The sequence below is a fragment of the Capricornis sumatraensis genome, chromosome 4 (assembly GCF_032405125.1).
Source record: "Capricornis sumatraensis isolate serow.1 chromosome 4, serow.2, whole genome shotgun sequence".
Taxonomy (NCBI): domain Eukaryota; kingdom Metazoa; phylum Chordata; class Mammalia; order Artiodactyla; family Bovidae; genus Capricornis; species Capricornis sumatraensis.
Window position 1 is genome coordinate 158,784,386 of NC_091072.1, and position 27,155 is coordinate 158,811,540.

Sequence of the window (27,155 nt, forward strand, 5' to 3'; positions counted from 1 at the left end):
GATCCCTGGTCGCGGAGCTAGATCCCACGTGGTGCAATTAAGAGCTCACATGTCACAACTAAGGATCCCACATGTAGCAATGAAGACCCAGCGCGGCCAAAAAATAAATCAGGTGGCTGTACCCAAGATTTCCATTTCTAGCTTCTCTAAAGCAGTGGGTCTGACGACAAGAAGTCTTCATTGCTGTAGGCAGCAGAGGGCTGGAGCTGGGAGTGGTTCTCCTGCACGCATCTCCACCCCTGGGTGCCCGCGGGCCCTGTGTGGCTGTTTTAGCATCTATATAGTTCCTGCCGTGGGCCTGTCAGAAGTGGGAGCCCCTGTGCGTGTCCAGGGAGGAGGCACAGAAGGTGGATAACCACGGGCCCCACGTCATGATGCTGCTCTGGTCCTTCAGGCTCTTCACCAGCCCCACCCCCTCCTTCCCTCTGGCTGCAGCCCTCTTCTTTCAAAGGACAGGATTTGGGTTTGGTCCCTTCAGGTGCTGGATTCCCGGGTCCCAAGGATGCTGCCTGTGGGTTTTCTGAGGCTTTATGCCCCCGTGTAACTCACAGGTGACATGTAACACTGTCGATCGCTTTGCCTGTGTTTCAATGTTAGATACAAGGAGAGAGCAGTGGGTACTTTGTGATTCAGGCTGGACTCGAACTCCAGCCCTGTCCCCAGCCAGACGCAGCATTTTCTGAACCAGATGATGCTTACCCAGAAATTCTCTCCCAAGCCATCAGTACCGCTTAATGAAATATTTACATAGTCGATGATCTCCATGACACAACCACTTATTAGACCGTTTTTAAAAGCACCAGCATTTAATCTCAGGGACAATAACTAAACATCGCCTCTTATCTTTTTACTGATCTCTTCAGATGATTGTGTACAACTGTGTTTCTCAGATTTTTTGGCCCTTGGATTCCTTAGCCCTGCCAAAAATTATGGAGGACCCTCCAAAGAGCTTTTGTTTATGTAAATGGATATGAATACTTACTGAACTAGAAATTAAAATTTTGAAAAATATAATTCATTTTAAAATAACAAACCCATTGCTTGCTATCATACATAACATTTTATGGGGGAAAGAAAAAAAAACTATTCCAAAAAATAGAGTGAAAAGAGTGGCATTGTTTTGCAGTTTCGCAAATCTCTTTATTAGGTGTCTTCAAAAATACATGGTTTCTTATATCTACTTCTGCATCAATCTCTTGCACTTAAAGTGGTTTAAATGTATAAGAAACTCTAACCTCATATAGATAGGTATTTGGAAAAGAGGAGAGTATTTTTTTTTAATCTTCATTGTGGTGCACGGGCTTAATTGGTCCTCAAGCATGTGGAATCTTAGTTTCTCTACTGGGATCAAACCCCCGTCCCCTGCATTGGAAAGCAGATTCTTAACCTCTGGACCACCAGGGAAGTTCTTAGAGGTGGTTACTCTAATAGTCTTTTCAGATGACTTGGCTGAATATTCTTTGATAATTCACCAAAACTCTACAAGTGATGGTTTTTCAAAGGTTAGTTGCCAATTGGAATCTGAAATCACATCAGTGACTTCTCACAGTCAGTTACATCAAATCCGTGGGTCCATCTGGCACTGTTACTGGGTCTGCTGCTGCTACTGCTAAGTTACTTCAGTCGTGTCCGACTCGGTGTGACCCCATAGACAGCAGCCCACCAGGCTCCACCATCCCTGGGATTCTCCAGACAAGAACACTGGAGTGGGTTGCCATTTCCTTCTCTAATGCATGAAAGTGAAAAGTGAAAGTGAAGTCGCTCAGTCGTGTCCGACTCTTCGAGACCCCATGGACTGCAGCCTGCCAGGCTCCTCTGTCCATGAGATTTTCCAGGCAAGAGTACTGGAGTGGGGTGCTGTTGCCTACCCAGGCACAGTTTTGTAGCATCATACATTGGTCATTTGGGAAATACTGGCCCACAAAGTTGTGCAGATCTTCCAAATACCGACCAATGGCATGATTATGCAAAATTAAAAGACCACATTCATTAATGTCACCACTGATCTCATCAGAAAAATCTTGTAAGTATTGCGAAGCTGCCAAGCTCACAGTGGTAGATGCAGGTTTCCCCAAGTTCCAATTTTCACGTGAAAGCTCCCATGGTCTCCTTGGCAGCAAATTCTGTTAGTTGCTTTCCCTGAAGCTCACTTCATTCATTTTCAAGGAAACATCTGCCAAGTGACCCATCTGAATAACCCCAGGTCATCAGTCATTCCTTAAGTAAGGATGATTGACGCTCCGTGGGAAGAGTGGCTCTTTTCCCACAGCCCAGCCACTCAGCTTTTCCCCTGAGACAGACGTGCTTCTGTGCCCCCGTGTCAGTGCGCAGAATGTTAAAGGGCTGGAATTTAATGAAATCCAGTGTTTCTGCCTCACCAAGGATGTTCTCCAGTGAACCTGGCATTTTTGTTCAGTCCCTAGAGTGTAGGATACAGTGACCTCGAGTGCGGGCTGGGGCCCAGCCCTCCCCCGTGTCCAGGCCCCAGAGCTTGTACCCACTGTCGTGCTTGCGCGAGTGCACGTCACCCCAGTGACCTGAATCACCAAGTGACGTCCTTGTTGCTCTCGTTCAGTCGCTCAGTCGTGTCTCTTTACGACCCCATGAGCTGCAGCACGCCAGGCTTCCCTGTCCTTCACTGTCTCCCAGAGGTTGCTCACACTCATGTCCATGGAGTTGGCGATGCCATCCAACCATCTCATCCTCTGTTGCCCTCTTCTCCTCTTGCCCTCAATCTTTCCCAGCGCCAGAGTCTTTTCCAGCTAAGTGGGCTCTTCACATCAGGTGGCCAAAGAGTCAGAGCTCCAACTTGAGCATCAGTCCTTCTAGTGAATATTCAGGGTTGGTTTCCTTTAGGATTGACTGGTTTGATCTCCTTGCAGTCCAAGGGACTCTCAAGAGTCTTCTCCAACACCACAATTCAAAGCATCAATTCTTCAGTGCTCAGCCTTCTTTATGGTCCAATTCTCATATCTATACATGACTACTGGAAGAACCATAGCTTTGACTGTATAAATCTTTGTCAACATCTTAGTGGGCTTCCCTTGTAGCTCAGCTGGTAAAGAACCCGCCTGCAATGCGGGAGACCTGAGTTCAATCCCTGGGTTGGGAAGATCCCCTGGAGAAGGGAAAGGCTACCGACTCTAGTATTCTGGCCTGGAGAATTCCATCGCCCGTATAGTCTGGGGTTATAAAGTCCATGGGTTTGCAGAGTCAGACACAACTGAGCAACTATCACTCACTCACTAGTGTTATAAAAATTGCTTTGACCTCGAAAACCCTCTGAAAGTCTCAGGGGCCCCTGGGGGCCCATGGACCACACATTGAGAAACCCTGATGTATCATCATCCAAAGCAAGTTATTTCAGGGGCTTTGCTGGTGGTTCAGTGGCTGGGACTTCAGGCTTCCACTGTTCAATCCCTAGTCAAGGAACTAAGACCCTGCAAGCCATGAGCCACGGCCCCCCAAACAAACAAACAGAGTCCTCTCAGCCGGCAGAGGCCCTCCCCAGAAAGTGACCCGATATTTGCACTGGAGTAGTCGCCAAAGGGCCAGAGTAATTCCTAGAGCACTTGTGAGGGCTCTGTATGGACCCGAGTGAGAAGGGACTCTTGTCTTTGCTGAGGGACAAGCTGGGAATTAAAAACCCTCCTTTTATTACCAGATATAAACCATGTTCCCCTCCCTGCCCTCACATTTCTCCTCTGTGGAATGGGGCTGGTGGAACCTCTGTGTTGCAGGAAATGTACATGGAGGGCCTGGCACACAGTAGGGCTCAGACCCGCGATCCGCATTGGGGTGGGTGGGAGTAGTAATGAGGACGGAGTGGGTGGGCTTTATCTTGGATTGTAAGTACCGTCCAGAGCGTGGTGTGAACAGGGGAGAAATTTTGAGTCTTTCCTGAAGTATCACCTGGGTGGGTATACCGTAAAGAGAAAAGATTGGTTTAAATTTGGAATAAAACGTAGGCATGTTTTACGTTTACACTCACACATGTGGGTCTGAGAAGTGAACCATGGGAAGCTGTCTCAACTCTGCTTTCCTTGGGTCAAACCAGCTGCCTAGAAGCACAAAGGATGCTCTGCCAGAGGGCCTGATGGTCACCTCGTCCCCAGGCCTGGTTGTGATTCTACATGGCTTTCCCCTGACGAGTAAATTACCGGATTCCTTTGCCAAATCATTAGATAACTTTAAAGAACAAAGACTGTTCGTGCAAAAGAGGACTCAGCATTATCCTGCTGGGGAAATAAACAGTAATCATTTTTGAGAAGAACGTACATTCTATGAATCTGGATCAACTATGAAAATTGCAGCCTCTCTACCCAGTTTTTCCTCCTTTTCCATCAATCCGTTTCTAACAAAGGAAGCATTTCCTACTCTGTCACGAGATAGATGGGCTTGGTCAATTAAAGTATTCCGACTTCGCCTGGCTGAGATAATAGCCAGCCTGGCTCCATCCGTCACGTGAAATAGAAGGTGACCTCCCTAGACTGAGTCAGAGACCCAAGTACAGCAGCTTCAATCTTATTATCACACCCAGAAATTACCGCTCATCTAAACATAATTTCCCTGAAACACTAGGCAGGCAGAGCCACGGCTGGAAGCGTTAGAGCGCAGTCAGGAGACCGTGGTGTGAGTTGACATTGCACACGTTGGGTGAAAGTGGACATGCTGTCCTTAACGGGGGGACGTGCTGGGATCCGACGGGGTGAGGCTCCTGAGCGGCTGCTCTAGTAAAGGCGAGGTCGGGTTGGTCCTCAAGCTCGCATGCACAGCCCTCACCTGAGCACCGATAGGAACCAGCTGCAGTGGCCAGGCCGGAACTGAGCCACCGGGACTCCAACCCTTCCCATCCCCGCGGCCTCAGCTCTGGGCTCGGCCTCGCCTCGTGTCTGTCTGGAAACAGCCTCCTCTGGCCCTTCCGGGTGTGGGAAACAGGAAAAGCTCGTGCTCAGGAGCCAGGTGCCAGAGGCCTTGAATCCTCACTTCCTCTGTTCGTTTGCTAATTCACTCAACACACGTGCTTGGTGCTGGGCTCGGAGCAGGAGTGCAAGGGGCCTCGCCACCCCCAACCCGTAATCCATCCACGTGGCCTTCTTATTTATCCCCAAAGGCCCTGGGCCTCTTGTGTCTGCTCATCCCTCATCCTCGTCCCGCCCCAGGTGCCCGCTCCCCCCGGCCATTTCCAGTGACCTGTAGCTGCCAGCCGCTGGTCCTCCGTTCTGCAGGGCCTGCCCCTCGCCCTCTCTGAGAGTCAGCTCCCCCTCAGTCTTGTGGTCCCGCCCGCCCCCACGACCTGGGGGTAGCCCGGGCTGACTCTCCAGGGGGTCTCGGAGATCCAGGAAGGTGCTGGAGGAGTGTGTTGATCCTGTTGTGTGGGGTCCGAAGAGGCTTCTCTGAAGACAGATGTGAGGAAGGAGAAGCAAGCAGGCAGGGCGGCAGGTGAAGGGAACAGCAACTAGGAAGAGGAACAGCCTATACAAAGGCCTCAGGGGGCGAGTAGCGGGGCGTTTCCAGGAGTTAAACTGTGGTGCTGGAGAAGGCTCTTGAGAGGCCCTAGGACTGCAAGGACATCAAACCAGTCAATCCTAAAGGAAATCAACCCTGAATACTCATTGGAAGAACTGATCCTGAAGCTGAAGCTCCAGTACTTTGGCCACGTGATGCGAAGAGCCGACTCCTTGGAAAAGACCCTGATGCTGGGAAAGATCGAAGGTGGGAGGAGAAGGGGATGACAGAGGATGAGATGGTTGGATGGCATCACCGATTCAGTGGACACTAATTTGGGCAAACTCCGGGAGTTGGTGATGGACAGGGAGGCCTGACGTGCTGCAGTCCCTGGGGTTGCAAAGGGTTCAACATGACTTATCGACTGAACAAAGACAGGATTCTCCAGAAAGACAGAATCAGTAGGATATATATACATATAAAAGGAGATTTAATCAGGGAATTGGCTCACTCCATTACAGAGGCTGTCCACCAGCCAGACTCGGGAAGGCTGGTGGCATAATTCAGTCCAAGTCTGGGGCCTGAGAACCAGCAGAGCTGGGGTGTAAATCCAGCTGAGGGGCAGGAGAGGAGGAGAGGAGAGGTCCCAGTTCAACAGAGAGGCAGGAAACAGGGCAACCTCCTTCTCCCTCCGACTTTTGTTTTATTCGGATCCTCAGTGGGCTGGCTGACGCCTGCCCTGGGATCTGTCTCTGTCTCTCTCTATTTATACAGGAGGAGACTACATCCGTCTAGCTGTCTACCCCTCCTGAGACACAGGTATTGATATGTCATCTTCTATTGGTTCTGCTTCTCCGGACACTCCCAAGACACACAGTCCTCCCCAGTCCTTGGTGTCTGAGACTCTGGAGCTGGAAAAGAGCTCATTTCTCTGCATGTCATTCTCTTGTCAGAGAACATAAGGAAACAAGTCCCACCTCTTCTAGCCTTGAGTAACTTGAAAAGAAAAGGAAATGAAGTGATTGCTGAGGGTGGCCATCAGTCACCGAGAGGCTGAGCCAAAGGCAGAGGAAGGGCAAATGCATCTCGAGGCCGGAACGCCCTGCCGGCAGCAGGTGGGGGACAGGTGAGCAAGCTCTCAGGTGGACTGTGGTTGTCTTTGGAGCGCACCCTGTCTGCACACGGCCGCTCCCCTGGGTCCCCGCAACCTCCGCTCCGTTCGCTTGCAACTGCTCGTGTCTGCTGACGAAGCCAGAACACTCAGGAGGGTTAACACCTGAAGTCCATTTAAGGGAAATTAAGAACCACAGATCCAAAAGGATTCTAAAAATATCTAATTGATTTGCAAAGGTTTTGGGTGGGGACAGAGGGCGGAGAAGGCTGCTGCCTGCTCATAACAGATTCCCCACTTGACTTCGTTATGAGCTTTGAAAACTTGGAAAATGGAAATCTTTCCTTTGAAATGAAGGTGAAAAGAATAACCCAGCTCTTTAAAAATCGATGATGAACTTTTTAAAACTGAGCCTTCTGCCTTACAGTTTTATGTTTACAGACACATTTTGAAAAGAGGGCAGAGTTTCCATACCATCCTCAGCCAGCTTTCCCACATTAATGAGCCCGTTAATCACATTCATTATTAATGAGCAATTATTGCAATAATTAGTAAGCAATTAATTACATTCATCACATTAGTCTGGGTCTGTTTGTTACAACTAATGAACCCACATGAACACGTTACCATTAACTCGTCTAGTCTCAGATTTTCTTCGTTTTCACCCAATGTACTTTTCTGGCCCAGGTCCCACATGACCCCCAGTTGTCCTGTCTCCTTAGCTCCTCTGGTGGTGACGATCTCTCAGACTTCCTTTCTTTTTTGATGACCTTGACAGCTTGGCGGAGGCCTGGGCCGGTTGTGCAGAAGCAACTGGAGTTTGCCTGCTGTTTTTCTCCTGATTAGACTGGAGGTGTGGGCTTGGAGTTTGCCTGCTGTTTTTCTCCTGATCAGACTGGAGTTGTGGGCTTGAGGGGATGACCACAGGGGCAAATTGTCATTTTCATTCCGTCACATCAAGGCACATGCTGTCACCGTGGCTGACGGCTGTGACATTGGCCTTGATCAGTTGGCTGAAGGTGTGTTTGTCAGGCAGGTTCTATTAAATATATATATATATATATATATATATATATTGTTTTAAAAGAAAACCTCAGATGAGATAGGCAAAGTGTGTGTTATTTAGTGATTTAAGTCAGATCCAATCTTGATGTTTATCCTAAGATGTATACATGAAAAGCTATAGCTTGCCTTCTTCAGGAATGAGATGGAAATGCCAAGACAGCCTGGAAAACAAGGGGAATCGATTTGAACTGCACACAGAGCTCAGAAGACTGTTAAAGGCCGGGAAGGAAAGCAGCTCTTTCATCAAGCCTGACTCCAGATCTGACAGCTCCCACGCAAGGCCGCTGGTGCCTGTCGGAGTCCGGATGGTTCAGGGAGACGCGGTGACGGGAGCCTTAGCTAGTGATTCTCTTGGACGTTCCTGACTGCTCCGCGGGGAAATGAATAATAGATCTCTGAAATTAATAAGGCACACTAGACCCACAGACGAAAGGCCTCAGGATAAAGAACATTCCAAGTTCTATACAAGTTTCAAATCCAGCAATGAATATAAACCTCGAACAGCACCCACAGCCTCTAAGGCCCCTTGCTCTGGAGTGTCGGCTGTGAAAGTGTTAGTCACTCAGTCGTGTCTGAGTCTGTGACCCTGTGGACTGAAGCCCGCCAGGCTCCTCTGTCCATAGCATTCTCCAGGCAAGAATACTGGAGTGGGTTGCCATGCCCTTCTCCAGGGGCTCTTCCTGACCCGGGGATCCAACTCAAGTTTCCTGCATTGTAAGCGGATTCTTTACTGTCTGAACTCCCAGGGAAGTAGTAAACTTCTATTTAAAACACAGTTCTCTCAAATATTTCCAAATAATTGGTAGCAAAATTAAAGAAAAATCAAGCATTTAAAAGATGTGTTCATGGGACTTCCTTGGAAGCCCAGTGGTTAAGACTCCACACTTCCAATGTAAGGGGAGAAGTTTCGCTCCCTGTTTGGGGAACTAAGATCTCGCTTGCTGCATGGTGCAGCCAAAAAAAAAAAAAGTGTTCATTTCTCCAAGGAGCTTGATTATTCTTATATTAAAATCTGCAATAGTGGCAAAGAATCTGATTGTTAAAAAAGAAAAAAAAATTAAGAAAAAGAGCAAAAAGTTGCCAGGAAACATTCTTTTGTTGATATATTTTCACTATTTAAAAACCACCATTAGGTCTCAGATCTTACAAAACTGGCACAGGCTGGATAGCTGGGCTGGTCGTTTGCTAACCCCTGAGGTTTGTGGATCTGGAGCCCAGTGGCTACAGGACCAAAGAGGGAAGTGTGGGAATCGTTAATGTCAGCGTGGTGGTTAAACCCACATAATTTTTTGTTTTGGCCGCGTGGCTCGTGGGACCTTATCAAACTCACACCCCAGGCAGGGAAAGCTCAGAGTCTTCAGCACTGGAACACCAGGGGATTCCCATAAACCCGCATACCTGCCCTTCACTTATGACAATCTTCCATTCAAACTTTGTGTGTGTGTGTGAGCTTTTGTCCCCTAGAACAGAAGCTCTATACGAGCAGGCACGTGATACGTTTATTGAATGAATGAACGAGCAAATGTGACAAATACCCGTGTCACCCAGTGTGATGACTCAACCAGAAGGGCCTCCAGGGAATGGAGAGACACCGAGAAGGAGGTGAGCCGCTGGGCCTGGGAGGGAGTCAAGTCAGAGAGGCAAGGCCTGGGGAGTCGAGGGCTTGTTTAGGACAGCTGTGAGTCAGGCGAAAAGATGGCGAGTCAGGTGACAAGACCATGGAGCGCCAAGGAAGGACTGGGGGCCTTGGGAAGCCTTTGAAAAATGAAGCCAGGAAGCGCCGTGGTCAGATTTGGGATTTCCTGTCTGGGAGACCCTTATCTTGATCCAGGTGAGTGAGACAAAAGCATGAGCTCAGGCTTGTAGAGAGGAGGGCTGATAACGAGATTGAAGACAAGTGACCGATAGGTCCAGGAGAAGGAGTCCCCGATGACCCCATATCCCAGACAGGGGACTGGCTGACTTCACTAAGTGCTCAGTTAGTCATAGCCGACTCTCTGCAACCCCGTGGACTGTAGCCCGCCAGGCTCCTCTGTCCATGGGGATTCTCCAGGCAAGAAAACTGGAGTGGGTTGCCATGTCCTCCTCCAGGGGATCTTCCCAACCCAGGGATCAAACCCAGGTCTCCTGCATTGCAGGCGGATTTCTTTTCACCATCTGAGCCACCAGGGAAGCCAGACTACCCTCCAAATACATTTGGTTCCTTGGAGGGTAATCAGTCTGCTCCCCTGGGGCTGACTGTGGATGGCAAGTCCGAAATCAAGGTCCAAATCCACAAGACCTCTCTGAAGCCTCTGGGAGGACCTTCCCATGCCTTTCTCTAGCTTCTGGTGTCCCAGGGGACCCTTGGTGTGTCTTGGCTTGTGGACTGCCTCCAGCTTCCCGGGTGCTCTGCCGGTCTATGGACGAAGGCCCACCCTAACAACTCATCTTAACTCCACGACATCTGCAAAGACCTTACTTCCAGGCAAGGTCCCGGTCCCAGGATTGGGCTTCAACATGCTTTGGGGAAACAATTCAACCTGTAATTAGACCGTGCGAAGGACAGTTGGGGATGAAGGCATGAAGGGGGCGGCAGAGAACAGAACGCTCTTTCAGCAGGAGCGTCAGGAAGGGACAGGAGGCGGAAGGTGAAGAAGGGGGTCAGGATAGGAGAGACGCCCCCCACCCTGGCCTGGCCTTTGGAGCCTCGTTCTGGTGACAATGGTCCCTTTACTAAAAAGGGGAATCCGGGTTTCAAAGGGAGACCTTCATCCTTTGGTGGGGGAACGACTGACCAGACTCACAGTGGCCTTTTGTCCCTTCCCTTGAGCAGATGGCCCAGGCGCCTCCTCCCTGGCAGGGGTCTGCCCCTCCCATCCCTCGGCCTGCACCCCACCAGGTCTCCCTTTCCACGAAAGGGGGAGGGCAGGGGAGCCGCATGCATACATTTTTTTTAAAATTTGTATTTGTTTATTTATGGCTGCACCAGGTCTCTGTGGCTGCGCACGGGCTTTCTCGGGCTGCAATGCATGGGCTTCTCGTGGCTGTGACTTCTCTTACTCCGGAGCAGGGACTGTTCAGTAGCTGTGGCTCACGGGCTCAGTTGTCCCACGGCGTGTGGGACCTTCCTGGACCAGGGATTGAGCCTGTGTCCCCTGCATTGGCTTCTTAGCCACCGGACCACCAGGGAAGTCTAACCAGCATACATTTTTAAAAAGTAATTATTTGAGTAGTTGGAGGATTTAAAAAATAGGTTGAGAATGCCAGAAACCTCCCAGGCCCAGGCTCGGTCACTGGGGTTCCCACTGGGCCCTGGAGGATCGATGCTGTGCATCATTTTAATACAGTGAATGCGTTAAAGGGGATTCTTTTAGCATCATACACTTGGAAATTTCTGAGAAAACAAGTGATATTCCGGGGTGGGAGGGGGTGCGGGCAGCAATTTTCTTATCCCAGATGCCCATGGTGACCTTTTAATAAAAGAGTATTGTATAGCCTTTCCACTCAGAGGCTGACACAGGAACCAAAAAGCCAGAGGTGTGAGATTCACTTGGGGGTGCGTCAGCAATGCAGAGTCTCAGGCCTGGTCCAGCGCTCCTCCTCCAGGTCCTATGGTTTCCCACGGCCCCAAGCAGCCAGCTGGTGTGCATTAACTCAGAAGCGCCTGGGGGGTTTGGGGTTGATGTGGTTTGATCCCTTCCAGCCCCTCCTTGAACGCTAGACCCCACTCTCCCCCCAGCACAGGCTTTGTCAGCCCCCCTTTCCTTCCTGAAGAGGCAGCCGGAAAGCAAGCTGCAGTAAAGCTTTGCTTCCTAATGTTTCCATGTCACGCCGCCTTCTCTCATTTCCTCATCCCCACATCTGTCACTGGGACTGAGTGTACGAAGAAGCCGTAAACACTTTGTGTCCATCGATAAAAGCTTTCCTGGGAGGATGCAAACATCACAATCATCCCAAGTGGCAGGAGTAACCTCCTGTCATAATTACCGCCAGCCTCCTGTCATCCATCATTTGCCCTTCGTCCATCCACCCGTCCATCCATCCGTCCTTCCATCCTTCCAACCATCCAGCGAACACTGATTGGGCTCTGAGTGTGTGCAAGGCTCTGTGTGGGGTCCAGAAGCAGGGGCAACGCTGCCTGATTGCGGGGGAAGGGCCATCATGGGGTCAGCGGGGAGCTCTGGAAAGCTGGAGGCTGGAAGACCAGGATGGGGAGGAGGGGTGGGGAGGAGAGAGGGAAGGGCAGGGACCGTCTACAGCCCCCTCTTCCCAGAAGCTGGTTACTCTCTGCTGCGCTCGCTCTGCAGTGCAGCCGGGGGCCTTCTCACCAGGCCACGCACCCCACTCTGCAGCAGGATTTACGTGCGATTCTCCGCATCCCCATCGTCCCCTTGGGGTTGGTGTAGCAATCCCTCATCCTCTCCTTCTCCGGGGCTGGCCCTCCGGTTAACCCTCTTCTGTCTCTAGGGGACTGTCCACTCTGCTCTTCCATCTTCAACTGCTTGGTTTATTCATCCATCTCTCTTTCCTATTACTTCTCCTCCCTGGGAAAGTCTTAGCTTTTCCCACTCGGTACTTTTCCGTTTGTTACATTACCTTTATTTTCGGGGCCCGATTTATTTGGGGCTTTAGACACGGGCTTAAAAAATGGTGGTAAAAATATACTTAAGATAAAAGCTGCCATTTCAACCATTTAAAATACACAGCTCAGTGGCGTTAAGTTCACTGTTGGACACCATCACTGCCCTTCACCTCCACACTCATTTTATCTTGCAAAGCTGAAACTCTGTCCCTATTAAACTGACTCCCATTCTCTCTGTCCCTATTAAACCAGCCCCCCGCGACCCCCATTCTACTTTCTGTCTCTGAGAACTCGACTCTTCTAGGTGCCCTTGTGAGGGAAACCGTACAGTATTTCTTTTGTGTCTGGCTTGTTTCACTGAGCGTCATGTCCTCGGGGCGGTCCCTGCTGTGGCGTGGGTAGGCATCGCATGTGGCTGTGTAGGGTTGGACCACGTTTTGTTTATCCATTCATCTGTGATGGACACTAGGCTGTTTCTACCTCTAGGGGCAGGCTCTTCTGATTCATGAAATATTTACTGAATATTTACTGCATCGAAGGCATGACGCATCTAGAGAAAATAAAGACTCATTTTGCCTTTTTCTTTCAGATAACAAGAAAACTGCAGCATTTCGTTATAGAAAAGTGTTTTTAGTTGCAGTCTGGGGGGCTGGATTTTACAACGCTTTGTAGGTTATATTACAGGTAGCTTCCTGGTCAGCCACCTGGAGGGCAAGGGCCCAGGCTACTGCTGCCATAGTGCTTCTGGAAAAAAAAAATCAGCTCCACATTTTAGTAGTTTTTTCGTAATAAATTTTTTTTTTTAACTTTTAAATTTATATTGGAGTATAGCCAATTAGCAATGCTGTAATAGCTTCAAGCGGACAGCGAAGGGACTCAGCCATACATTTACATGTATCCATTCTCCCCCAAACTCCCCTCCCATCCAGGCCACCACGTAACATTGAGCAGAGTTCCCTGTGCTATACAATAGGTCCTTGTTGGTGATCCATTTTAAATATAGCTGTGTGTACACATCCATCCCAAACTCCCTAACTGTCCCTCTCCCCCACCCTTGCCCACTGGTAACCATAATTTCATTCTCTAAGTCTGGTGAGTCTCTTTCTGCTTTGTAAGTAATAAATATTTAAACAGCACTGACAATCGAATAGCCTTTTCAAGCCTTGCATTTTCTGATTTCCTTGCAAATTTGAGATTTTGACAGTCTAAGATAATTTATCACACAGAGCTGAGCTTCACAGCTTAATACTCTCCTGATTCCAAAGCATGATTTGCTTACAGCTGCTCAGCCTTCAGGTCTCAGTTAGTGATGAATTACTGTAGGTGTGAGAGGTGGATAACCATGGAACAGAGTTTAAGACATACTTTAATATAGGAGTCGTGACCCTGAACAAATGGAAATTGGTCTCCCTTACGCACGAGATGGTGTGTTTCCCTGATGATCACGTGCTTTCTGAGTATCTGCTTTCTCAATCAAAATGTATTCTGATTAGTCCTGAAATCAGTTCTATTTGCTCTGAATAAATTTCCATTAGTTACTGTTAGTACTCCCAGATAGAAAGGCAGAGTTCAAAATCAGCCGTTTCCCCTTGACAAAGTGTTTGAGGATTAAAAGGTGGATTTCCGTAAAGGTTCACATATGTGTAAAATGTGCGTATGTAGAACACATATAGGTACTTGGGTTATTTTTTGAAAACTCCCTTTAAAATCTTTTATTTGAAATGTAGCTGATTTATAATGTGGTGTCAGTCTTCGATGTACAACTAAGTGATTCGGCTGTGCATCTGTGTACATTCTTTTTCAGATTCTTCCCCACTTTAGGTGACTACAAGATACTGATATAGCTCCCTGTGTTATATAGTAGATCCTTGTTGGTTATACATTTTATATATGATGGTGCGTATATGTCAATCCCAAACTCCTAATTTCCTGTTTCCCCTGTGATTACCATACGTTTGCTTTTTATGTCTATGAGTCTATTTCTGTTTTATAAATAAGTATATTTCATCATTTTTTTAGATTCCATATAAGCAATATCATGATATTTGTCTTTCTCTTGTACATGGGTTTTCAAAATCACTAACTTTATTCCTCTGCCATGAGAATGTAAGCTCCACCGGGCAGGCCTTCTCGAGTTGGTGCATGGTATGTCCCAAGGCCTGGAGTCATGCCCAGTACCTACCTTGACACCCAGGGTGTGTACAGTCAATGAGTACATAAGTGTGGAAAGTGGAAGCGCAACTTGTGTTTCTATTTAACCCCACATCGTGGGTGGAGTCACACGTCGGACAGCCCTGCCCTGCTCCATGTCCTGTGGTGTCGCTGGACTCTGCTTTAACTCATGTGTTCAGTGATGTATGTTGAAGTGGTTCCTATCTTCCAGAAAGACAATCTATCCCAGCGGTAAAGATCCCGTTTGCTAATGCAGGAGACGTGGATTTGACCTCTGGGTCGGGAAGATCCCCTGGAGGAGGAAATGGCAACCCATTCCAGTATTCTTGCCTGGGAAATCCTATGGATAGAAGAGCCTGGTAGGCTACAGTCCAGGGGGTTGAAAAAGAGTTGGATATGACTTAGAGACTAAACAACCACCACCACCACCAACAGCTGCAACATACTCCTACCTCTGTGTAACGGTGTGGAGAGTCTTACAGAATAAACAAGCCTTATAGAATAAGTAAGACATAAGAAGCGCAATTGTTACTGACCCACTTTGGAAGAGGTGTGCTAACAATACATTTCCAATGCACGGAAAGCTTTTGTGTACTGCTTTGGAGTTACAGACTCTGAGTCACTGGCACGTTTAGGCATTGATTTTTAGTGGCGCCATCATTATTACCACTATTAGGGCTTTCTGGCAAAAACATGCAGATAAGAAGTAAAAAAAGAAATTAAAAAAAAATGCAGTTAAATGAAATGCTGTTTGGGTGTAATCTGCTTCCAAATCCAAACTGCTTTTTGTATCACCTGTGAGCTAAGAATGGGTTCATGTTTTAACTGTGTTGATAGAAACATCAAAAGAATGTTTTGTGACACATGAAAATAATATGAACTCCAAAGTTCAGAGTGCAGAATGAACTCGCATTGGAAGAGAGCCATGCATTTGCTTCCGTATTGTCTGTGGCTGTTTTCAGATTACGAGAGCAAAACTGAGGAGCTGCAAAGGGTGTCTGGCCCAAAAAGTGGAAAATATTTCCTGTCTGACTCATAGATCCCTACCCTGGCCCCTGTCTTCCCCAGCCCCAGTGATGTTCTCATGATGCGCTTGGTGGCTAATTCCCCTGCTCCATCTGGCAGCAAGCTTACTGCCCTAGAGTACCGCTACCTTTCATCATTTTTCCCTCCATGCAAAGCACAGCTCTCAGGACTTACCTGGTGGTCCAGTGGTTAAGAATCTGCCTTCCAAAGCAGGGGACATGGGTTTGGTTGCTGGTCCCATATGCTGCGGGACAATTTACTCTGCAGGCCACAACTGCTGAGCCGTTGTGCCAGCTCTGCTGCAGTTAAGACCTGATACAGCCAAATAAATGTAAAAAAACATAAAAAAAAAGCACAGCTTTTATTCCCTTACTGTGCCCAGTGAGACAGGAGGTGGAAAGTAAAGCCTTTTATTTTCTAGGCAAGTGATAATACATTATGATAAATGAATGGTGAAAGAAATTTAGACTAAAGTGTTACTGTCTAATAGGCTGGGCCTTTGTTCTCCCATCTGCATAATAGGTATTGGCATTTTTCAAGGAACTTGCTCTCTGAAAGCTAGGGGTCGATCTTATTTGAAGGGGGCATAATCTTTTAGAGGACTTTCCCAATCTCTCCCCTATGCAAGATGAGGAATTAATAACTTGGTGCCAATCTTTCATGCATTCTTCATCTCTAAAATATTTACAGGAACAAAGTGTATGTGTAGTTTAATTTGCCTACTAGGCGAAAAGAAGACTCAGAGGAGTTGCCAATAAATGAAAATCCAACTTCCCTTGTTTTAAAGTGTGCTGATGTTTCCAAAAACGCTTGAGTGAAAAGCTGTTGATCACTGCAGTCAGGCATTTGCGTTTCTCTCACACGTGGTTTGGGAAAAAGTGTTACCACCACAGTTTCAAGATTCCAGGCAAGTGTGGTCATCTTTTCATGCTTCTAGCATTTAAAGTGAAAATCACAGGTTTCTCCCTTGCCAGATCACTAAATTAGCAAACTGATTAAATCACGCCGTTCAAAAGACTACTTTGGATGTTATGATTACAGCACGCTTGAAAAAGCTGCTCCAAAGGGCAGGAAGACTGCATTGGAGTGTAACCTGGGGGAAAGAAGGCATTTTCTCCATCACTGAATCAATTAAGTATTTCCATCGCTTGCCTACACACTTCTAAGTCTCCTGAAATTGCTAGGTTTGAAAATGAACAGCACAGGGGAACATTTCACAGTTTCATTCCTCCTTCAAATGAGCTCTCTTTTCTCTCCCCGAGAGCTAAAGGCCGTTTTTTGTGTTTTGAAAGATATCTCTTCTTCTCTGGAAGGGAAATGGGAGAAGGCGTGCAGCTTTTAAAACTCCCTTTAAGGGCTTCCTGAGCTGCCATATTATCACAGGAGACGCGTTAAGAAGGAATGAAACCCAAATGCAGGTAAGGAAGAGAACTCAAATTATCTTGCCTTGGTGTGTCATTCATTCGTTTTCTTTCCCCCAAGCCGCTATGGAGGTGTAACTGACACATAGTGACATGCACAGTTCTCCAGTGTGTGGGTGATGGATTTGTACTCAGCAAACAACCTGTGTGAGCCCCAGCCCCCCACCCTGCCCCAGCCAGCCCAAGATACGGCCAGCGTGCATCACTCAGAACTCTGACCACTCTCAGCATAGGAAAGAGGCCACCTGCTGCTGAACTTCAAATGAGTGGATTCCCCCAGTGTGTGCCTTGCACTGGCTTTTGTTGCTGAATGCATTTTTTTTTCTTTTTCTAATTTGGCCTCATCGCATCACCTGTGGCATATTAGTTCCCTGATGTTGGATTGAACATGCCGCCCCCTGCACTGGGAGCTCGGGGTCTTAACCTCTGGACCACCAGAGAAGTCCCTGGACATGTTTTTGAGATAGGGTGACTGCTGCTCTTTCTGATTGCTTGCTAGAATTCCATTCCATGAATATAGCCATAGGTGTATTCATTCTCCTGTCTGGTTACTTTCGAGGCGGCTTGTTTGGTCTGCCGCAACTGAAGTGTTAGGACAAATGACATCCGCCTGCATCGCCCAGAGCCTGCCATCTGCAAGGCAGGCGGACAGCTTAGCCGGAGAACCTGGCTCTGAGTTTGCCCGAGAGCACACGGTGTGGGGCCCCCCCCCCCAGGGCCTGGATCCGGCTTGTGCTCCTGGAATGTTTGATTCTTATGCTTATATCCATCCACCATGTGCTCAGTCGGGTCCCACTCTTCGTGACCGCATGGACCGTAGCCCGCCAGGCTCCTCTGTCCATGGGATGCTCTAGGCAAGAATACTGGAGTGGGTTGCCATTTCCTCCTACAGGGGATCTTCCCCACCCAGGGATCGAGCCCATGTCTCGTGTGTTGGCAGGAGGATTCTTTACCGCTGAGCCATTTGGGTAAGGAGATGGAACCTTTGGAAGCCATAGTTCAAAAGTAAATCGAGGGGTTTCCCTGGTGGTCCACCTTGCAGTACAAGGGACACGGGTTCAATCCCTGGTCCGAGAAGATCCCATATGCCAAGGAGCAACTAAGCCCCCGCGCCACAACTCAGAGGCCTGAGCCCTAGAGCCCCTGAGCTGCAACTACTGAAGCTACAAGAGAAGCCACCACAGTGAGAAGCCTGGAGCATTGCAGTTAGAGAGCAGGTCCCGCTTGCTACACCTAGAGAAAGCCTGCACACCAGCAGCAAAGCCCCAGCACAGCCAAAGTAAATCAATCAATCATTTCTTTAAAAAGCAAATCAAATGGTTTTCTGTCATAGGGGTGGCTGCATGTAATCTGATTTTCATAATGGTTTTCTAAATGTAAAGTGCATGCCAACCCGTGGCACAGGCAGTATGCATGTGGCATGCTAAGAAGTGGAACAAAGCTAGGAACAAAGCTAGTGGAGGTGATGGGATTCCAGTTGAGCTCTTTCAAATCCTAAAAGATGATGCTGTGAAAGTGCTGCACTCAGTATGTCAGCAAATTTGGAAAACTCAGCAATGGAAAAGGTCAGTTTTCATTCCAATCCCAAAGAAAGGCAATGTCAAAGAATGTTTAAACTACCACACAATTGCACTCATCTCCCATGCTAGCAAAGTAATGCTCAAATTCCTCCAAGCCAGGCTTCAACAATACATGAACCGTGAACTTCCAGATGTTCAAGCTGGATTTAGAAAAGGCAGAGGAACCAGAGATCAAATTGCTGGATCACAGAAAAAGCAAGAGAGTTCCAGAAAAACATCTATTTCTGCTTTATTGACTATGCCAAAGCCTTTGACTGTGTGGATCACAACAAACTGTGGAAAATTCTTAGAGATGGGAATACCAGACCATGTGACCTGCCTTCTGAGAAATCTGTATGCAGGTCAAGATGCAACAGTTAGAACTGGACATGGAACAACGGACCAGTTCCAAATTGAGAAAGGAGTATGTCAAGGCTGTATATTGCCACCTGCTTATTTATATGCAGAGTACATCATGCGAAATGCTGGCTTGGATGAAGCACAAGCTGGAATCAAGATTGCCGGAAGAAATATCAATAACCTCAGATATGCAGATGACACCACCCTTATGGCAGAAAGCGAAGAAGAATTAAACAGCCTCTTGATGAAAGTGAAAGAGGAGCGTGAAAAAGTTGGCTTAAAATTCAATATTCAGAAAACGAAGATCATGGCATCCGGTCCCATCACTTCATGGCAAATAGATGAGGAAACAATGGAAACAGTGGCTGGCTTTATTTTGGGGGGCTCCACAATCACTGCAGATGGTGACTGCAGCCATGAAATTAAAAGGGGCAAGTGAAATTAAAAGACACTTGCCCTTTGGAAGAAAAGCTATGACCAACCTAGACAGCCTATTAAAAAGCAGAGACATTACTTTGCCAACAAACGTCTGTCTAGTCAAAGCTATGGTTTTTCCAGTAGTCATGTATGGCTGTGAGAGCTGGGCCATAAAGAAAGCTGAGCACTGAAGAACTGATGCTTTTGAACTGTGGTGCTGAAGAAGACTCTTGAGAGTCCCTTGGACTGAAAGGAGATCCAACCAGTCCATCCTAAAGGAAATCAGTCCTGAATATTCATCGGAAGGACTGATGCTGAAGCTGAAACTCCAATATTTTGGCCACCTGATACAAAGAACTGACTCACTGGAAAAGACCCTGATGTTGGGAAAGATTGAAGGTGGGATGAGATGGGGACGGCAGAGGATGAGATGGTTGGATGGCATCACCAGCTTGATGGACATGAGTTTTAGTAAACTCTGGGAGTTGGTGATGGACAGGGAAGCCTGGTGTGCTGCAGTCCATGGGGTCACAAAGAGTCGGATATGACTGAGTGCTCAACTGAACTGAAGAAGTGGAAGGTCGAGTAGGTGGGGGCAGGACAAGATCATTTTTCTGCTTCTCATTAAATTCTTTCTCAATCTTAACGACCAGCACTTTCCAACCTTCAAGTGAATATAGACGTTTGCTGCTCTGAAAGCAATTTGGAAAGTTGTTTCAGTTAGACTGCTCCGGAGAGAATGCTGGGCAAATTCCCCAGGAGCCAGGCCTGGAGTGAGGGAAACTTTCTGGGGTTTAGGTTAATCCCTCCAGCCTCTAACCCTGCAAAAGAAACCCAAGTTCATCCACAGCCACTAAGTCATTTCTTGATTGTTATCTGTAGCATACAAGAGTCAAAAACAAATACGTTACAACTAACACAATAATCGTAAAAAAGCTTGTAAGCTGCATTTGATAAGAAACCAGGACTTCCCAGGTGGCGCAGTGGATAAGAATCCTTCTGCAGTGCAGGGGACACGGGTTCCATCCCTGATCTGGGAGGATCCCACACACTGAGAAGCAACCAAGTCTGGGAGCCACAAGCTCTGAGCCAGCATCTCCTAGAGCCTGTGCGGTCGGAAACAGGAGAAGCCACCACAACGAGGAGGCCAAGCACTGCAAGGAAGAGTAGGTCCCGCTTGTCACAACTAGAGAAAGCCCACACAGGCAGTGAAGACTCAGAGCAGTCAAAAATTTAAAAAAAAAAGAAGGTCAAAGGTCCAAGACCATTAAAAAAACAAAAATCAGACTATCCTCCAGTCCAAGAGGTGCAAGGGAAACAGAGCCCATGGTCCAGCATCTTTGAGGCTGCCAGGACCATCCCTCACCTCGGGGGAGGGAACGACAATGAATTGAACCCAGAAGTCTCTGCTTTGCATGGATTTCTCAGCAGTACGTACCACTTTGCACTGGAAACATGATTAAGTTTCTACACACATGATGTCTACAAAATTCCAGAACCCCGTTGTCATGTGAGGCCCAAGTCAGTTCCTCTTCCAACTGAGAATCACTTGACTGCAGCCAACAGTTCTTTCTGAAATAGGTGGGCGGTTGGCAGGATTTGAGTATCTTCCAGAGAGATTCTTCCATGGTGTAACGGCCTCTTTTAAAGTAGGCTGCAATCTGTCTTTGTGGTATTCAAGGTAGCAGTGACTGAACAGAAATTGTAAATTCTGTGTGTCCGCTGGGAAGCTGGAGCCACGGATGAAATATCCAACTAATCATCGACTGGGCAATTACAAGGCGCCAGGACCACGCCCGGGAGCTCAGCTTTTCCCATTTTGTTTCCCAAGAGTTTTTTTTCCTCCCCCTCCCCTGATCGCAAGCTCTCCTCCGGGGTTCTGTGGCTGTGCCCAGAACTGTGGGAGGGTGGGCTGGCTGTGACGTCCGTAAACAGCGTGCAGCATCTCGTGTGTGTGTGTGTGTGTTTCCTTAGAGGAGACAGTCTATTCTGCACACCAGATCCTCAAAGGGGCCAGAAACCCCTGCCCCAGACGTCAGTCTCCCTCAGCATTCAGAGCATTCTAGCCTTGACTGTGCCATGATCCCATCAGGATTTCAATAACCATATTCACCATCTTTCTGTGTTATCCCGTGTGGTTAGTAACCCCAAATCAGGCCGTGCAGGTAAGAAGCCTCAGAGCCCTCTGACCCTTCCTTGTCCCTGTATCAGTCATCCAAGGACTCCCCAGGGGCTGTGCTTTGCAGCCTTGAAAGTTTATTCTTACCTGTCCCTTCCTTCTGCCACTGCCACGGGCAACTCTGGCCCCTTACAGCAGCTTCTGAATTGGTCTCTGGCTCGGGGTTTTGCTTTAACCCATCCTCAGGGTTCCTAGTGGGGGATCACTGATCTCCCCACCTCATCCGCTCACTCAGTCACACCGGGCAGCCTGCATCCCTGGCTCGCCTCTCCTCTCCCGGGTACCTGGGTCTTCCCTCGAGTTCTCTCCATCCTGCCTGCTGCTAATGAGAGGATGAGGGTATCCATATTCCTTCTCTTCTTCTTGAGACAGGCCTGGGACTCGGGACGCTTTGCTGCAATGCCTGCATCTGGACACACTTCTTCAGCAACAAAATACAAAAACAATACAGGACTAAAAATAACTGCGCGCATGTGCAGTTAGGGCAAGTTCTGGACAAAAGACACAGAGAGACCAAGAAGACCCCACTGCCACTTTTGAAGAGCCAGCTGCCCCCTGCACTCAGCATCACCTCAGTTCAGCTCAGCTCAGTCGCCCAGTCGTGTCCGACCCTCTGCGGCCCCATGGACGGCAGCACGCCAGGCCTCCCTGTCCATCACCAACCCCCGGAGCTCGCTCAAACTCATGACCATCGAGTCGGTGATGCCATCCAACCATCTCATCTCTGTGGCCCCCTTCTCCTCCTGCCCTCAGTCTTTCCCAGCATCAGGGTCTTTTCCAATGAGTCAGTTCTTCGCATCAGGTGGTCACAGTATTGGAGTTTCAGCGTCAGCATCAGTCCTTCCAATGAATATTCAGGACTGGTTTCCTTTAGGGTGGACTGGTTGGCTCTCCTTGCTGATCACCTAAGGGGTTACAAACCACCTAAGCCACCCCTCCCACTCGACCCTGGACATACCCCCTACCCTCACCCCACATAAAGAACCAGTTTGCCTATCCCCCAGTAAGTGAGGAAGGGGGCCTGTGGTTTGTTCTTGCTCCCCCTTGCTGCACAGAGCCCCAGTAAAGCCCTGCCTGGAAGCCTTGTCTGGCCTCTGATCAGTTTCTGTTGGTTAAGCAGGGCAAGCACCCTGGTCCATAACACTCCGGCTGCCCTCCCACCTGGCTGGGTTCCTAACTGCGGGGCCCACCTGGATCACCAGCTCTGAGAGGGCAAGGCTCTGCCCCTGTGGTCAGCGCATTCTCCGTGGGAGGGCAGGGCCTGGCACAAATCAGCAGGCCAAAAGAAACCTCCACTGCCGGAACCAGAGAGGGCCAGCCCCCAGGGAGACAGAAAAACAATGTTACCCACACCCAGACCTGGCCGCCCCATCCATGCTCCTCCCCGGTCGGGCCTCCTCTGATAGTCTCTATCTGCTGGGGAAGGCCCCCCTCCTGCTGGCCTGGGCCCAGCAGGAAACAGGCTTAACTCCCCACCCCTTCCAGCCTGGGAGTCCTTCCACCTATGAGCTTCTCCACAAACCTGTTCACGTCTCTCCTGAGTCACTGAAGCCTGGGACCTGCTCTCCAGGCTCAGTCCTTCCCCACCCACCTCACCCAGAGTCAACTCTGCAGAACCCAAGTCCACCACATCACCTCCACAGTAAACCCCTTCCTCCTCTTCTCTCTCCTCCCTGGAGCCCCTACACTGTCCCCTCTGGTCCTCCTGCCCTGCCCTCCTCCCGAACACCCGCCCCTTGATTCCACACTAGGGCTCATTCCTCTGCCGGAATCACCAGGAGTTCCCCTGGGACAGGGCGAGGCGTGCACGAGGGTACCCATGTAGCCATTGCCTACCACGTGCCAAGCTTCTAGAGGGCGGGCACAGGTCACAAGGGTTCCCCCCAGCCCTTGGACTGCTTGTGGGGAAAAGCTCAGCAAATGAAACGACCCATTTGTGCGCTTATCTGATGTGCCACGGCTGTGCAAAGGTGATGGCCCTGGCTGCCTCGCTGACCCCCCACCCCCGACCCCGGCGCCCAGGTAAGGTCACCAGAGTCCAGGGCTCAAACGAGTAGAACAAAAGGGGCGCAGAGGGCACGCGGTCTGTCCAATTGGCGGCATTTAGGAGGGGAACCACCGCTGCGCTTGGAGAGTAAGCGTGACGCGGCGCGTGGGAACCGCCGACGGCTCTCGCAGGCTGGACGTGGTGACCCAGAGCCAGACCTCGGGCGGCGGACGCCGCCGGGGCCAGGGGCGGGCGGGGGGCGGGGGCCGGCGCCGGGGCCGCGCCCTCCCGGCCACTCCCCGGGGCGAGCGGGCGGCGGCGGCGGCGGCGGCGGAGGCGACCAGGGCGGCTCCCAGACGCGCTGCTCCCGGCCCGGCCACCGGGGTCCCCGTGCGTCCCCATGTCCTCCGCGCCGCTGCGCTCGCCCGCCCTGCGGCCCCACAGGATGAAGAAGGACGAATCGTTCCTCGGCAAGCTGGGCGGCACCCTGGCGAGGAAGAAGAAGGCCAAGGAGGGTGAGTGCGCCTGCCGCCGGCCTCCAGCCGCGCCCGCGCCGCTCTCCGCTCCGCGAGACCCAGGCGGGCTGCCGACCCGCCCCGCGCGCCCGCGCGCGCACAGCGCCGAGCCCCGCCTGGACCGGATGGAGCGCAGCGGGGACCACGCGGCCCGAGTCCCCGCCGGACCCGATTGAGCGGCTGCGGGCACCACGCTGCCTCTCCGCTCCGGGCCCCGCGCGCACGGTTCCCCAAGCCCTCCGGGCCCGCGCAGCGCGCCGCCGTGACCTTCAGGACAGCCCTTGACCCCCTTTAAACGCCGGGCCGGGAACCAGCCGCCAACCTGGCGGCGCCCCGTCTCCGGGCGGCTCATGGAGCCCCCTTTGGGCTCCTGGCGTCATCGAAACGCGCATCGCCGGCTCCTGCTGAGCACAGGATACTGAGCAGCCGTGGGGACGAGCCCCCCGGCCCGCTGGAGACAGCCCTGCGCCCACCGCGGCCCAGGTCACCAGCCATTTCTTTAGCCTCCTCCCCCGGCCGCAGGCCTGCGCGTTCAGCCCTGCCTGGGGGCCGCTCGATGAGCATTTATTGGGCCCCACTGCGGGGTGAGCCTACTGCTGGGGGCCCGCTGGTTTTTGGGGTGCAGTGCACTGCACGGATTGCGCCCCCAGCCTGGGCGAGAGGGGAGGAGGAAAGGGATGCTCGAGGCCGGGAGGCCCTCCCACACGGACTGCACAGGCCCCTCCATGTTTGCCTCCACGTGTCCACGAAAATTATCCTAAAACACTTCCTGCCACCTCTTAAAATTCTTTTTTGAAAGAGTTGTGGGTATGTGACTTCGGGCCTCTTGTTTGTGCTCTTTAAACAAGGCTGTTCCCTGGGCCTCTCCCAGGACTGCATTCCTGATTTTTCCCTTTGTTCTGGCCAGGGGAGTCTTTCCCCTAGCCCAGATTTCCTGTGGGGAGGGTGGGTTATGCTGCGGTGGCTGTGAACCAGGCTGGTGGGGGCTAGCCACAGTCTGGACCTGGGGAGAGAGAATCCGGAGTCAGGGGGGTCCAGGAGCTGACTGAGCTTTAGAGAGTCTTCTTGTACCTGCCAGGCTAATGTACCCCCCAGGAACATGTGTACCCCAAGGACAGGCTTGCAGGCTCATGTGGACCCATGTTAATTTCTCTCTTTGGTGTGTGTATTCCTGGGGAATGTCTGTGACCTTTTACCTCGAGGGCTGAGCAGATGTACAGACACTGACACACCTTCTGCTCAGGGGTGTGTGTGTGTCTCTGTGTGTGTGTGTGTCCATGCATTTCCCACCAGGGTGTGTGTCCGTGTGTGTGTGTGTCCGTGTGTGTGTGTGTCCATGCATTTCCCACCAGGGACAGTTTTACCACTTTAGATAGTTCCCCCTGAGGGCAGCTCCTTTCACCTTTAGTTTATCAATGAAAAAAATGTCTGCCATATCAGTAATCGAAAGGATGTGGAATTGTGCCCGGAGGAGGAAATTCAGGATGGAGACAAATCCTGCTGAGCAGCCCCTGCCCCGGTGATTCAGCCCAGGAAGCACGGGATGCTGGCCTCAGGAGCTGCGGGGCGATTCCGAGGAGCGACCTCAGCGGGCCCAGACCTGGGCAGCTTCCATGCACTGTTGTCAGTCGCTCAGTTGAGTCCAACTCTCTGTGACCCCAAGGACAGCAGCACGCCAGGCCTCCCTGTCCATCGCCAACTCGCGGAGCTTGCTCAAATTCACATCCGTCGAATCGGTGATGACATCCAACCATCTCATCCTGTGTTGTCTCCTTCTCCTCCCACCTTCAATCTTTCCCAGCATCAGGGTCTTTTCCAATGAGTCAGCCAAAGCATTGGAGCTTCAGCTTCGGCATCAGTCCTTCCAGTGAATATTCAGGATTGATTTCCTTTATGATTGACTGGTTTGATCTCCTTGCAGTCCAAGAGACTCTCAAGAGTCTTCTCCAGCACCACAGTTCATAAGCATCAATTCTTCGGTACTCAGCCTTCTTCATGGCCCAGCTCTCACATCCATACAGAGAAAAGTACTAAATGCTTTAACTTGAAATATCTGGTTTTCCTTAATTAACAGGGATCTTTTGATGTTCGGATTCCCTGGTCTTTGTTGCAAAAACTCCTGCATATCCTGGCTCCTCCTTTGCCTCTTCTGTAGCCCTTCCTCAGAGCTAGCTGAGTCCCGGGCTTATGTCCTCAGTTTTGTCCACCAAGTAAAACATAACTCTCGACTTTGAGGCTGTACATTTTTTTTCGGTTGACAAGTTGTACAAAGCAGATGAATCACTCCTCTCTGAAGCCTGACATTTAGGATCCAGACTGGCTGCTTACTTCTATCAAGTCACGCCTCCTAAAAGAGATGATAAATGGCCTTCCCCCACCCTAGGTCATTCCCGCTACGTCTCTGATCTGCAGATCAGAGGGGCAGCAGGAATGATCTGTCACGCTCATCAAAATCATTTCAGTTCCTCTTTATGCCTTACGGCAATTATAAACACAAATGTCATACGGTCTCCTATTCATTCATGGCCTGCCGTGGGACCCTAGGAAGAAAAGATGGACAAGGCTCTTCTTTCGTGGACCAGAGACTCAGTCATAATAAATAAAACAGATTTATAATATCTGCTAGGAAGAAGGTATAAAAGTGCAATCAGACAGGTGCTGGGGAAGGCCTCAGAGCAGGTGATGTTTGAGACCCGAAGGAACCAGGAAAGCCATCTCTCACAGAATAGCAAGTCAGCGGAATGTTCTGGATGATGAAAGCTTTTTATAGGTGACATTTACTCCCTTGGACTATGAAGAGCAAATGCCTGAACTCATGGACTAGCCCCAACTTCCAAAGCAAAATGTTTGCCTTTGTGAACTAGCATGCGTCTAGAAAATCACGGGAAAAATCTGGTTTAATTTGAATATACCAAGAGCACTCAGAATCATCCAGTGATGAACAAAATAGTCATGAAACAGCAGGAGGAAAGAGATATTTCTGTAGTATAGTTTTTTTTTTTTTTTTTTCTGTTTGTTTTGTTTTGGCCACACCACACGGTTTGTGGGATCTTAGTTCCTTGACCAGGGATTGAACCCAGGCCTTCGACAGTGAAAACGCTGAGTCCTAACCCCTGGACCGCCAGGGAACTCCCAGCTGCTTTCGCTTTGCTGTGTGAGTTAGCTGGGTCCCCTGCCTCATTTCTCAAGATTGGGGTGCCTGGCACACTCAGTGGTCTGCACCGCCCCCCCCCCCCCATGCAAACAGAAGGTCACAAACACTTATCAAGCAGGAATTCCAAGAGGACTGACCTTGGAAGGGCTCCGTGGCTTCTGCCTGTCTTGTGGGAAG

The 27,155-nt window shown here is 49.9% G+C and overlaps 1 protein-coding gene across 1 annotated transcript in view; it reads left to right on the forward strand.

Moving 5' to 3' along the window:
- The first annotated feature begins 23,709 nt into the window (after positions 1–23,709).
- Positions 23,710–27,155, forward strand: part of PARVB (parvin beta) — a 113,524-nt gene continuing 110,078 nt past the window's right edge. The window contains exon 1 of the mRNA XM_068970151.1: positions 23,710–23,824. Coding sequence (XP_068826252.1) covers positions 23,710–23,824 — 115 coding nt within the window. The remainder of the gene's footprint in view (positions 23,825–27,155) is intronic.